Genomic DNA, 11,843 nt, shown 5'->3' on the forward strand with positions numbered 1-11,843 from the left:
TTAAAATGAAAATGTATAAATATTCCTTTGTAATTTAACAAAAACTTCAATCTAAAATATTTATTTCCGAAAATTTCATACACAAAATAAGATAAAACTTTTTAAAATTGTAATGAAATAGAAAGTCATCATTGTGGAGTATACCATTTGGTCATAAAATATTTAACGATTTTTCAAAAAACTGGTTAATATCAGAGAGAGAGAGATGGTAAATATCAGAGATATCTTAATATAGGCAGTTATTGTTAAACAAAAATATCTAAAAGTGGAAAATCAATTAAAATAAGTGAAATTTATAAGAATGAACTTGTGCTTCTAAATCAAGAAACGTTCTAAAAATATTCTGGAGTTTCGAAATTCAAATAAAGCAAATGTCACCAAAATATATTCCTTAATCACAAATATAGATTGAATTATTAAAAAAAAGGGTTTAAATTAAACATTTGTTAAATTGGCACTCAACTTTTGCCTGTGGTAAGAAGGATGTTACGGTATTATTCAAAGATAGTTGAAGTTTTTAAAAAAGTTATATATTTCCTTTAATCTAAAGAAATATAAAGATTAGCACATTTTAATTTCGTAGTATATATGTTGAATAATCAGCTGCAAAGTTACCATGATTTAAGTTTAGTTATCTAGTGTTAATATGTAGGTTTTTGAAAAGAAAACTCTTTTTCGGTGGGTTGGAAAACCTGTTTAATGAATAATCATTAAAGATTTGTTTTTTATAAATAGTGATATTTGCTTTTTAAAGTTGATCCTAAACATTTTGATGGACAATCTAAATTTTACATTTGTACTCTTTAAGTAATTTATTTGTATTATTTAATCAGGTGATATTCTGGGATGCTTGTTAGATGTTGGCAAATCATATGTAATATTTTATTTAAATGGAAAACCACTGCCTCCATACACTCAGTTGTTTCAAAGTGCTAGGTAATTTTTTTAAAGAATCTTTTTCTTCCTGGAATTGATGAGATACCAACTTGTTCTATTTTGTGAAGTATTTTCTATTGGTAGAAAAAATTATTTTTCAAAGTATCATTATTGATATAGTATTGATATTTGATTTTACTTGAAGTTATCTATCACATCCTAGAAGTAAATTAAACTTGCATATAAAATCCCACTTTGTTTCAGTTATACATTGGTGTAACTTTCAAAGTTTGCCTAAAATAAAACTTTATGAGTTTAAGGTTTTAATTTTCTAAGAATTTATAAATTTTTTTTTACATAAAACAGAGCAGTTGGCATCTCTGAGTATTCTATTGTTATTATTTTCCATGTGTGTGTAAGTTTATTTTTAATGATATCTGTAATCAAATATAATAAATTGACTTTTTTCATTTCTAAAATGTTAGATCTAAAGTTACTTCTCTTACAGTCATGTTATTTCAGAAGTGTGAATAATACTAAAAATACATGTTTTATCATTAACATTTTACCTTAAATATAACAAAATTACTTTGAAAAACTTGTTTAGTGCTTGTTATATTGTGTTTTGTACTTTAGCATGGAAAGTAGCTTTGGATAAAATGTAAAAGGTATATGTATGAGCTATTTTTGATTAAGATGGAGATTGAAAAAATTGGAGGATGTAAGCGATCCCGCTGGCAATAGGCATGTAGTGGGAGGTTACTTGGAATGGCGTATCTGCACTTCATAAAATCCACATTTTTCATCAATTTTCAATTATTTTGCTAGCAGTAAAATTTATTTATTTAGTGTAAAATTTGTTTATTTCTGTATTTTTTTATATAGTGTGAAAATATTTTTGTTTTTTTAACGATATATAAGAAGTAATAGTTCTGTGTGCCATATCATTTCTTGCTGTTGCATATATGTGCTAGTTTATTTGACATAATGTCCCAAAGCTACCTGGCAAGGATCTACTTTCTCAATCATTTTTTTTTTTTTAATTCCAAATATATTTGTAAATTTAGAAAAATCATTTCACAAGTTCTTTATACCTGTTTTTATTTATTTTAGTTTTGAATTACATTATGAATTTAAATTAAATGACAAAAACTTTAAAGTGGCTATAGTTTAGAAAACTTTAAACCAAAATATAGTTCAAAACAAAAGTTTTTATAACACTTTCTATAAAAAAAATACTCATAAAATGTTAGAATGATCAGCATTTCTCCATCGATGTAAAACTGGTCAATTATGGCGAGGTTGATGTAAAAAGTCGACTGAAATAAACCATAAATAAAATGAAGTTAAGAAAGCCGTGTTTAGCATTTCAACTTAATGTAAGATCTATGGTCGAAATATATAACACTGCATTTCAGAAGTTGATGCTATATGCAGGTAATTGTTTAAAGATATTTGGCTGCATTTATAAAATTTCAGCTTATTACCTTTTTTTAAACATTATTTTCTTAGTTCAGTAAAATAGGTTTTTATGCAAAAAAGAAAAAAAAAAACAAATTTAATTAATCTTGTGTTGGCTTAAGATGTTTCAAAATATGTGTTTAGTAAAGAGGTTTAAGCAAATTATACTCTAGGACTCCTCCTTTATATAATATTGGATAAACCACACTTACATAAATTTACGTCTACCAATGGTTATACTAATTTTATTTATGTCTATAGGTCAGGATTTTTTGCAGCCGCTAGCTTTATGTCATTCCAGCAGTGTGAATTTAATTTTGGCCGTACTCCATTCAAATTCCCTCCATCAGGAGTTGACTTCCAAGTGTTCAACAACTGTGCCACTTTGCCCGACGAAGAAACAATTATACTTCCTAGGTAACTTTTTCTAGTTTGTTCAATAAGTAAATAAATGAATAATCTGTAACTAAACAAGTTCAATTCAATGTCATTATAATTTTTTTTAAATACTAGCTTCTATTATAGTTTTAGTTTTTCATAACTAAAAAATATATGTTTTCTTAAGTTAGAGAAATTGGATAATATTCATCTTGAGTTCTTTTCTTTTTAATTTGTTAGTTGATTAAACTTGCATATTCAAGCTATAAAATTTTTTTTTATAAAATTTGGTTACTTTTTCAAATGTAAGGTATAGAGGTCAGATGCCTAACTCTAGCACATGCCTGGGTGGGTAACCTGAAATGTTATTTGATACAGTAAAATGTTAATTGCTGCAATAAGTGTAGTTGATAGCTATACTTGTTGTTACTACGAATACTGACTGCTAAATTCCTCTACTAGGTGGTACAAATAATTATAATCATTCGTGTGGTTCTATGCACTTTGTGCATACATTTTGAAATTCGACACTACTACTTTTTAAAATTTGATTTCTTAGAACTATTGGACCGTTTTCGCTCAAATTTTGTACTTTACTATGTAAAATTAATTACATTCCTTGAAATGCTGCAAAATATTGTGTGTTTGACAATTCAAAATTTTTTTCGACTATTATTAGATAAAATAATAAAAGATACTAAATATTTACTAAAAGTCGCTTTTGGCATGGAATTGTCTTTGGATAAACAAATTTTATTATTGTGTCTAAAACTGTTTAAATTCGTTGAGAAAGTTCTCGAAAGAGAGAAAAATAGGCAAATAATAAAATTACCAATGAATGGTTCTAACTTAGGACCGCTCTTCTGACTGAATTGTTGTCTGACTGATTTCACAGTTTGTGGCTACCCCTTATATTTTGGGGGTTAAAAATCTGAATCTGTCAAAAAGGTATTTTATACAGAGAAAAAACTTTTTGTGACTGAATTTGTAACTTAAAATATCGTCTTCACTCTTTAATTAGAATATTTGAGATCACCCCCTTGAACCATTAAAATTTGAGTCCTAGAATGTGAAGATATGATCATTAAATCAAAAGTTATTCAGGGTGATACATTTATTTTTTTGCCACTTTACAATACTTTCCCTTATAAGATGAATTCAGATTGATTTTTCATGTAGTGAATGTTTTTTTGTTTTTCATTTTAAACGATGAGTTGAAGTATATGCAGTTGAGCAAGTTACTAAATCTTATTGAAGCAATTTTATCATTTCAAAAGCTAAAAAAAAAAAAAAAAGAAAAGAAAAGAAAATTATGCGAAATTTAATTTTTGATTAGTTTGTTTTAGCCATATTTTAAGTAGTTAATTTTATATTTCTACTCCCTTTTTGTTTCATAAAATTTAAATCATGCATTTGCACACATTTAATGTTATCACTGTTTAATTTAATCCTTTATTTTTAATAACATTTAAGTTTTATTCATTTTCTAAAAATATATTGTTAATTATCAATATAATTTTAAGCATTTTTCAAAAAATCTTAACTCTTTAAATAAATGCCCCTGGCTTAGTTTTGAGTCAGAATTACAAAAATTCAAGTATTCACTTAATTTTTTCAAGCAATTTATGCTTTTGATATATTTTAAAGTTGTTTACCATTTTTTTACATAAATGTTTTGAACATTAACATTTTCATTCTTATAGGCATATTAGACTTGAAAAAGTAAGACAAACGAGTGTACGTGAAGACTCTTGCTCACTTTGTTTTGATGGGTCTGCAACAATCCGATTAGATCCTTGTCAACATACGTAAGTAGTTCAAGCATCCTACATAAAAAATTAACATATATTAGATAATGATTCTTCTATTAGGTTGTGAAAATATTTTAAATTTACTTTATTTAAAAAAACAAGTTGGCATCTGAAAAAGAAAGTCACCATCTGTATAATTCTAATCAGTACTCATTTGTACAATGCTGAAGAATGGAAAAATTTGTAAAAATGCAATATTGAATTTGTAAAAAACTGAGAAATTTTCAACATTTATGGGGTTATCTCTTTTTGACATAGTTTTAAAATTTCCAGAAAACTTTTTTATAATTATACTATGTATTTAATGGAGTTCTAGATGAAATGTTTTTTTTTTTTTTTGTTTAACTGTATCTAGAATAAAATTTTATTTTAAACTAAAAATTCTTCTGTGCTAAAAAAAAAAAAAAAAAACTTTGAAAAGTTTATTTTTCAAATACTTTAAATTTTTTCAATAAAATCTAGTAAATTTTCTCAAATACTCTGAAATATTATTTAGAACCTTCATGCAAAATCTATCTATTTTGATTCTAATCTAGTTATTTTAATTTTCACCTGGATTTGGACACTGTAACACGACTTTTACGTCAAAAATTTATAATTCTCAATCAAAACAAAAAAGAAATAGGTAAATAAATTACTCAGTCTTATTTGAAATCATGGTGCGTGTGGTAAAAAGTGCTTAAAGGTGCTTATTTTCGATATTTAAAAGGACTTAAAGGTGCTTTTTTCATTGGGTGTTTTTAAAAAGTGCTTAATTTTCCCTTTTCAAAAATGATATATTTTTTTGTTACCATGTCAATTTTCGTCACGTATTATGCAAAAGCGAGCTTTTAACATTGTTCTATTCAATGTTTTCACAATTCATTTCCGCGAACCGTTGGTCCATAGCGTATGAAAGCACCAATCATTTTACATGTTTGGTGAAATACTTGCGATATATTCTCAATTTCAGACTTCATTTTCCACCCTCTGATATCGAACCGAAATCTTTCGATAATTTTTTGGCTGACATAATCAAGAAAAGTCTTTGTCAGAAACTAGTTATTTTCTCATGATCATCTAAAATTATTTTGCATTTTGTTAATGTATATAGTGCTTAAAAATATTTTTTAAGTGCTTAAAAAGTACTTAAAAGGTGCTTATTGCTTGTTGGAAAATTTGGCTACTCACCCTGGAAATGTAAATTTTTTTTTCTTCTTTTTAATGCCATTATAATCATATAAATATTTGAATGTTTTGTAGAGGATTTTGTGACCAGTGTGCCTTGCAGCTTGAAGTGTGTCCTATGTGCCGTAGCAAAGTTGAAGAAAGAGTTCAAATTGAAACAACGTAAGGTTATTTAGTTTCCAGTTCATTAGCATCCTAACCATAAAAAATTTCCTAAAGTTTTTGTCTACGAAATTTGTCATAAAAATTTACGAAGTTCGTTAATTGTTATCCAATTACTCTTTTTATACCTTTCTAGTCCTTACTTTTAATTTGAATGAAAGAAAGCAAATAATATACATGAGCGCCGTTCACGAAAATTTTGTCACCATCTCAGGAACTTCTTTAATATTAACCATTATTATACAATGTAAATTCTGATTATTACGGTATACTGAATTGAAGAGAAAGTTATAAAATGTATATGTACTTTGATTATACATTACAAATGTGTACAATGTATAGTAAAAAATATACAGTATATATACATATAAATAAATGGTCAAAATTTCTAAATTCACATTTAGAAAAAACTGATATAATAATAGAAAATTTGGCAAGTCTATTTTTCTGTTATTGTATCTGACCAGTTTCATATCGTCAAAAAGCTAAAATCTTATAACAATCAATATCAAGTTTTATTAAAATTAAAAACACTTTTTAATAAAAAATTGGTGAGTTTTTATACAAATTTTGTCAAAGTGAGGTAGCGGTGTTGAAACTGATTGCAAGAGTCAATAAATTGCTTTCAGAAAATTTTTTATTGGAGATTTTCGCTTGCTGGAAGTTTTTCATTTTATCTAAGCCTGCAAGAAAAGAAAAATTTTTTAAAATAGCAATTTTCTGTTCTGAAAATTTTTCAATATTTTAATTGAAAAAAAGTTAACATTTCTTGCATTTTTTAAGCTTTCTTATATTATTTTTTTCTGTAGGTGAGCCTCAGAAGCCAAATTTCTAAGAGATTTTAAATGTACATTACATTGCAAGAAATTGTGATTTGAATATATATACAACTAAAGAATATAAGAAAAATATGAGATTATTTTATGACTCTACATGAAGCAAGTTCATCTTCACTGAACTTTAAGTGTGTGGTAAAATTGTAAATGATTGCAATCATTTATTTTTTTGTGTCGCATGTTTTTAATGTAAAATTAATAGGACAGTTTTAAATAATTCTTAAAGCTTATGTATGAGTGCTCACTTTGGAGTGCAGACTTTGATTATGTTTTTAATTTATTAGTTATGATACATATTTTTGATGTACTTATAATATTTTTAATTCATTATGTTGTGTTTTTTCATTTAATTTTGTTCATAAATTATTTGTGCCAAATATTTAAATGTAAAATACATTTAATTTTCATATCCATTCATTTCTAAATTCCAGTTTTCTGTTGCCGTCTCCTTCTATAATGAATTAGTTTCTTTTTAATGTCTTCATAACAAAATAAGAGCTTATTTCCATTTTTATGTGATATTTTCAGTTTATAAGAAATGGAAACTTGTTATTTGATTGTCTTCTGCATTATTTTAGCTTTTAGGCAAATCCTTGGCATACTTCCTTTAAGGGTATATTTCAAGATTTAATACACAATATTTTTAAATATCGTGATCAATTTATTGCTAATAATGTTGCAATTCATGCAAATAAATCCATTATTTAAATTTTTATTATTGTGAATTCGCAAAATATTTTTTAAAAAAATATGTAGTCTGGTTGTATTTTTCTCATAACTAACTATTTAAGTTGTAATTAAATAAGCTAGTTTTAATATATTACCTTATATTTTCCCTTCATATATATTTTCAGTTTTTTGGTTTCTAATGTAATATCTTTTGAAGATACAGAACAAAACATATTAAGTAATGTAAACATTCGTTAAAAATTTTCATATTTGTAAAATATGCTGTAGGTGATAAAAATTTATTTAATTAGAACAAATAAAAGACCAAATGAGACCTTGATACCAACACCAGGAGGTACTTCTTGTTGGTATCAAAGTATGTTATATTTACTATGAAATTTAATGGTGTATTATATTAGTACACAATTTCCTCCATCATCAATTCAAAAAATTTGCTTAAGTTATGAAATCGTTACAAAAACTTACTTTCTTTAAATATATAGGCATTTTTTCAATGGATTTGGAGATTTGTGATCTTCAAAATATGGGAGGTAGATGAATTCTAAAAAAATATGGTCCAATAGTCAGGAGATCAAGCAAACATTAAGACCATTTTATGTTAATTTCACTTTTCACGCGTTTTGCTATAGCTCAAAAGAACAATTATTTCAAATTCTGAAATATCATATGATTTATTTATTAAAAATTTGGAACAGTAGGGTAATTATAAATTTTTATTATATAAAGTTTAACCACTTTATTGTATAAAGTGGTTAAAGAATCGATCAAAAAGTTGAACAATTGAATAAATAAAGGATCAATAATTTATTTGTGAATTAAAAAATTGAAATATAAATACATGCAGAGAAGAAGTTTTTATTGTGTTTAATGATTCACTTTTATTATTGTTTTCAATTTTGGTTGAATTGATGAATAATTAAATTTTAAACCTAAATCCTAATTCTAAAAAAACGTTTTTTTAAAAATAAAAAAAATCAGACTTAAAAATTTTGAATTATCTTCCACCTTATACCGTTGGTTGTGTTGAGAACTATTATACTTATTATTACTATACTAATAGCAAAGTGTATGCAAGTTCTTAACAAGTAGCATATTTTTGCTGAAGTTTAAGAATCTATCACAGAATTTTTTAATGGTTGTTTTATAGAAGAGAAATAAATTAAAAACCTACCCAAATCAATCAGTGTGGCTCATTTTATTTTGAAAATTATGGTTTTAACTTAAAAGACACAATGATAATGTACGAATTTCTCATTACTTTAATACATAAAAATATAAGGTTTAAAATTTTTTTTGTGTGTGTAAATCATATGAAATAATTTTTCATTTATTTTTTTAAAATGAGCATAATCAAATTTTAATGCTTGACTGTTCATTTGTTATTCAGATTTAAATATTGCCTAATAGTTGAGGCTATAAAGTGACACCCAAATAATTGAGTTAAATGAGTGTTTTTAGAAGCCAGGTCTAATATGTTATGGATTGGAGTGTAGCCTAATAGTTTTTTGCTTTTTTCTTAAGTGCTACTAAAATAATAGCCTATGCCTTTCTGGAGGCAGTGGGGACTGAGATGTTATTCCCCTTTGGTTACGTCTACATTCCAAAGGAGGTCAATTTTGCTTAAATGATTTTATTGATCTAAATAATAGTGGAAAATTTATTGAAAACTATCTGAGCTTAATAAATTAACAAGCCTTTTTAGTATAGTCAATTACTTTGCTGTCTCTTGTAATATTTCTATAATTTGGTTATAATATATGTATAAGCTAATTATTTTATTATAATAGGATGAAACTCAATGACTATTTCCCCCTTAGTTTTTATTTTAAAACATCAGTTTCTTTTTTGTATCATTATTTTAAAAACTAAGTTTTAAATATTGATTATAATCTTTATGGGATTTAATATTTGTTTTTGTTCATTAGTTTTAATTTTTACATGAATGATATGCCATCATAAAACTAATCAGAAGTATTGTATTTTACCCAATCAGTATTTTTATTTGGAAAGGTAATTTTCAAATTTGAAGATCAGTTAAAATGTGCAATCTTTTATAACTATTTATATGTTTAAATACTATAATTTAGTGCAATTCTTTAAATAATGTGATCTTAGATTGTTTTGTAACATTTATTCAACATAATTTTCTTTTTTTTTTAAATTTTATTTAATTCACATGTGAAATCTTACCTATAGTTTTATGATACATTCTGTTTCAATTAATTTTCTGTTTGTATTAAAAACAGCTTTGCATTGGAACTTTTAAATTACAATTATTAAAATTTTGTACAGTTTATATTCTCTTTCATTTTCTAGATATTTTAGAAAGATTACAGGATTGTCATAAAAATTTTTTTACTACTTTTGATTGCCTTATTTTAAAATCGTTTTATCTTAAATAAAACTGCAATTTCAATGACTCTAATTGTTTTAAGAATCACCCTTAATAAAATGCTTCCTTTTTAACATCCTGATGATCCTTTATTCCCCACAAAATTACTTATAATGACAATTCTAAAATACTCGCTCGGAACAGAGGAAGACTGCTTCCTGGAGGAAAAATTTGTTCAATATCTAGTAGTGATCTTGCAACAGCATCTGTCGCATTCTCTTAAAATTGTCAGTTATCATCAGAGTTAGAATGTTGATGATCTAAAACTTCTTAAAATATGCAAAAAACAGTCTTTAATAACAATTAAAAAAATTTCGTTAAAAAATTGAAAAAATGTGCTTAAAATTTTTTTAAAATTAGCTTTTACATATATATAAAAAAATTATGAAACGAAACTTGTATTTATAAATCTATCAGAGTGCGTAGCATTTGTAAAAAGTACTTAAAGGTGCTTTTTTGGGGATTTCGGTTTTAAAAGCTTTTAAAGGTGCTTTTTTCAGCTGGCGTTTTGAAAAAGTGCTTTTTTTTCGAATAATTTTTTTTCTTCCCTTCAGTGATATCTGGTGGATCCCATGCATTTCACGAAAAATGGAGAGTTTGCTACGTAATCATTCACACGAACTTCATGTCGTACCCACGTTATGACTTGCGCATGCGCGCACACTTGAAACCGAAACCAGAGTGCTCCAATTCGGATAGAGAATATCAGATCCTTGTGAAATGTTTTTCTTTTTAATTTATTTTAATTTTGTTCATTTTATTTTACCTCTAACTCTTTTTTTGACATAGGGGTTAAGGGTCAAGTTGAATTCACTCGGTGATGTGGGAAAGTACTGATTGTTTCGATTTACGCCGTTTCTTTTATTATTTTTTTTTTAACGCTAAAACTGTTTATAAAAAGTTTTTGTTTTTCAATAATATCATTGATTGAATATGAATTTTTTGAGTGCTTGAAAATTTTTGTAAAGTGCTTAAAAAGTTTTTAAAAAGTGCTTATTTTTGATTCAAAGAAAAATTAATTTTGTAATTTATGAATAAAATAAAATGTAAATAAACACCCGAGTTAATTTTTAGTTACTATTTACATTATTTAAAATTCAAAGATTGCTTATAGTCCAAAAGCAAATACTTATTTCATTAAAAAATTCTTTTCCTCATGTATGCTCATTACTAGAGGATAGTTTTAATACTTAGATCCAATATAAAATTCACAATAATTTATAAAGAAAAAATAAATTCACTTAAAATGGAAAAAAAATCAAGAAATGACCAAAACAAACCCAAAATATAAAGAGCCAGAGAGGAAAAAACAACAAAAAATGTTAATAAATGCATTTATCATCAACATCTTGACCCTGGTCATCATTTTGTTGTGTGATGAGCCTTATATTGCTTCCCCTTCATTGTAAAAACGGTTTAACTATAGTCCTACATACATATTTCACATAACAAGGCACGTTTGGCAGTGCTAAATTATTGCTTATTTCAAGTTGACATAAGATTTTTCAGACATAACTACCTGTAATGATTTGAGTTTTTTTTTTCCCAATTTTTGATATGTTTTTCTACACTTTTAACTTGCCTCACCAATCTTTTCAGATGCACTTCGTACATAATTCTCAATTTTTTCTTTTCTTGAAATTTGCTTATATGAACTATGCATGTTCTTCCTTTATGTCTTTAAATAAGAAATCAAAATGGTTTATCTTAAATTACAGTATGAAGATTTTTCAATTTCGCAATCTAAATTTTTTTAATTCTGAATGATGACTGTTTGAAACTTTGCTGTTATTTTTATTAATTATTAAGGCAATATTATTTTGAAAAGTCTGCCTTCATAAATTTAAAAACTACCTATATTATTTTACATTTTGGCTTAAAACATTCTTTTAAAAATCTAGTATAAATAGAACAAAACATCCTTTTAGCAACAGTAAGTATTTAAAAACAAAGAAAATCTAGTTCTGAACAGCGGCTAAAAATATTATTGATTTTACATAACTTTTAAGCATTATATAACTTCAAGTGTCTCCTTTTTAAAAAGTGTGTGAATAATTAACGGTGATGTTT

The 11,843-nt window shown here is 25.7% G+C and overlaps 1 protein-coding gene across 1 annotated transcript in view; it reads left to right on the top strand.

Annotated features, from left to right (window-relative positions):
• The window catches only part of LOC107443269 (RING finger and SPRY domain-containing protein 1), a 28,115-nt gene extending 20,764 nt beyond the window's left edge, over nt 1-7,351 (top strand). The window contains exons 12-16 of the mRNA XM_016057084.5: nt 834-936; nt 2,599-2,754; nt 4,419-4,523; nt 5,769-5,855; nt 6,665-7,351. Of these exons, the coding sequence (XP_015912570.1) occupies nt 834-936; nt 2,599-2,754; nt 4,419-4,523; nt 5,769-5,855; nt 6,665-6,668 (455 nt within the window). The 3' untranslated portion in view covers nt 6,669-7,351. The remainder of the gene's footprint in view (nt 1-833; nt 937-2,598; nt 2,755-4,418; nt 4,524-5,768; nt 5,856-6,664) is intronic.
• Nucleotides 7,352-11,843: the final 4,492 nt, after the last annotated feature.

Source organism: Parasteatoda tepidariorum, chromosome 4 (genome assembly GCF_982258835.1).
Source record: "Parasteatoda tepidariorum strain Cologne lab strain chromosome 4, Ptep-v5.0, whole genome shotgun sequence".
Classification (NCBI taxonomy): Eukaryota; Metazoa; Arthropoda; class Arachnida; order Araneae; family Theridiidae; genus Parasteatoda; species Parasteatoda tepidariorum.